Raw genomic sequence first — 2,409 nt, 5'->3', positions numbered from 1 at the left:
TGAAAATTAATAAAATATAATTATAGAAAAAAAAAAAAAGAAAGGGCAGAGGATGACCTGGCCATTACGGCCATCCTTCCCCACGTTTAACCTGCCCCACGTGCGGCCCACGGCAAACAGCAGGGAAGGAAAAGGAGAAGGCCCGTTCCGAGGAGCTCCCACTCCAGTGAGCACAGACGGACCACAGGCAAACTAGCCGTGTGAGTGCCAAGTCCCAGGGTGAAACTGCCAACCGCCATGGGACGCGAAGTCTAACGGTGCACGCGGCTCAGGGGAGCACGCTGAAGGACGACGGAGCCACTGTGAATTAAACACGGCGTGACGGACGGAGAGGACCAACAGGACGTGGCTGCCCGAGAATTCTCACAGCCAGAATCCTCCTCAGAAACAGGGATCTCAAGACTCCAGCTCTCTTGCTTTGGACACACGTTCAGGCAAGACCAATGTCTAGAAAAGACATCACTGCTGACCAAGTTCACAGTCAGCGAGATGGTGAAACCCTCTAGCAATGTCAAAGTAAACAGCACACACAGTCAGCACGGGCTTCCGCGCTGTGGTGCTGGTGGAGCTGTGTGCTGCCGAGTCAGAGGCAACTCACAGGAGACCCTCAGGCGGGTTGTCGGAGGCAGTCACCCACCCAGGAGACTGCCAATCTCTCTCCGTCAGAACAGCCTAGTGGGTGTGAACCCTGTGCCTCTGGGACTGCGGCACAGCTTCTTCCCACAGGCCACCAGAGCTCCCCTTCTGTGGTGCACTGGTTTATGTCTCACCACATGGCCAAGCGAGCTAGGCCAAATGATGGAACAACATGAACACCCAGACAACGCGTGTTAGTGTACTAATGGCTCTCACTGTCAGCAGTGCCACGCTGCCAGGTTTAAACTGAGCCGATTTAAAGGGACCAGGCAGAAACCAGAACTCCCACCACCAGGAACAAAGAAGCAGCAGAGAAGGCAGTACACGTCCCTCGGGGCCAGAGACTCCTGTGCCCATCACACCGGAGATACGTAAGAGCAGCAGCAGAGAACCGGCGACCGAGGTGAGACAGCGCTGAGCTGGAACCGTTGCCCCTCAGCAGCGTGAGAGCAAGGGGCCTTTGCCCAAGCTTGCTGGAGGACTGGGGAGGAGGGGCAGCATGGAGAATGACACTGTCACTGGCAGGACTAAGAGAGCTGTCAACAGACCTAAAGCCTCAAAGCTGAAGGTCAAAGGGCCTGCAAATACCTGAGCAGCTGTCCTGACTGAAGAACTGTGTCCTGTTCTGAACCTGAACTGTAACCTACTAACCTCACTGACAAATACTATAATCTTGAGTATAGTTTGGTGAGTTCTGTGTAGACACTGCAACGGATTAGCAGATTCAGTGTTAGAGCAGCGATGGCCCTGGAAGGTCAGCTGGTGTTAAAATTGGCAGAAGTGCACACAGGAGCAGATATGTCTGACGTCATGGAAATCGCTTTTATATAGTGGACGTTGTAGATGAGGACTATTTATTCTCCCTTGGTGTAGGCTGGTGCCTGAATTCTTTTTATATTTATGCTTACTTACTAATCTGTTTTCACATTTTTTTCACCACAGAAAAGATTCTACTTCTAGGTATGGCTGGCAGCTATCCCTTGCCCAGCCCCAGGGTACCTTCCTAAAGAATCTACTCTTCTTTTCCACTTACAATCCCCGGCAGGGACAAAGCACTCAAGGCTTGGCTACTAATCTGCAGGGAACAGCTGCTGTGTAGTTCAGGACAGATTAACAACAGAAGACTCTTCAACACACTCCTTGTCCCCAAAACAGGGTCTCTCAACCTCGGTACTACGAACACCGTGGTCAACAGCATCCCCAACACCACCATCCCCAGCGCCACCATGTCCACCGCTCTGTGACAACCCACCATGTCCCAGACATTGCCAATTCCAAGATGATGATTTCCTTACCTGTTAAGGACTTCGTAAACTTCTGAGAGACTGAAAACCCTTGGGAAATTCAGTTCCTAAGATTATGGAAAAAAAATCAGGGAAAAAAAAATTAAGAAAAAAGTCAGTTTTTCATTATCTGCTTCAAGTTCTAGCAAATGTCTATTACTACAATGTCCTCTTTTAAAACCTTACAGGAAATACACTTGACAGTATTGTGGGTCCAGTCCCAGAGCACTGTGAAGAAGTTAATGCCACAATACAGTAACTCAGAGCATGTTTTCTGTGTCCCAGGGCATAAAATCACACTATTCTATCAGAGGAATCATGCCGGCACAGTGCACTATGCGTCTGCTGCTAACCAAAAGGTCAGTGATTCAAGCCCAGTGGATGGCCATGATGGACAAAGACAGGCAGTCTCCTCCCAGAGTCACAGCCCTGGAAGGTAATGCAGGGTCACTGTGAGCCGGACCTGATTCCTGCAACAGCACTGGGGGTC

General features: G+C 50.4%; 1 protein-coding gene across 1 annotated transcript in view; it reads right to left on the bottom strand.

The window, feature by feature from the left end:
• The window catches only part of PNLDC1 (poly(A)-specific ribonuclease (PARN)-like domain containing 1), a 39,078-nt gene that overhangs the window by 7,023 nt on the left and 29,646 nt on the right, over positions 1–2,409 (bottom strand). Inside the window, exon 12 of the mRNA XM_006882815.1 lies at positions 1,932–1,987. Coding sequence (XP_006882877.1) covers positions 1,932–1,987 — 56 coding nt within the window. The remainder of the gene's footprint in view (positions 1–1,931; positions 1,988–2,409) is intronic.

This window comes from Elephantulus edwardii, unplaced genomic scaffold (genome assembly GCF_000299155.1).
Source record: "Elephantulus edwardii isolate Elephantulus edwardi_28Jun2011 unplaced genomic scaffold, EleEdw1.0 scaffold00024, whole genome shotgun sequence".
Lineage (NCBI taxonomy): Eukaryota > Metazoa > Chordata > Mammalia > Macroscelidea > Macroscelididae > Elephantulus > Elephantulus edwardii.
Note: the sequence above shows the minus strand (reverse complement) of the source record. Positions and strands in the feature narration are given on the sequence as shown.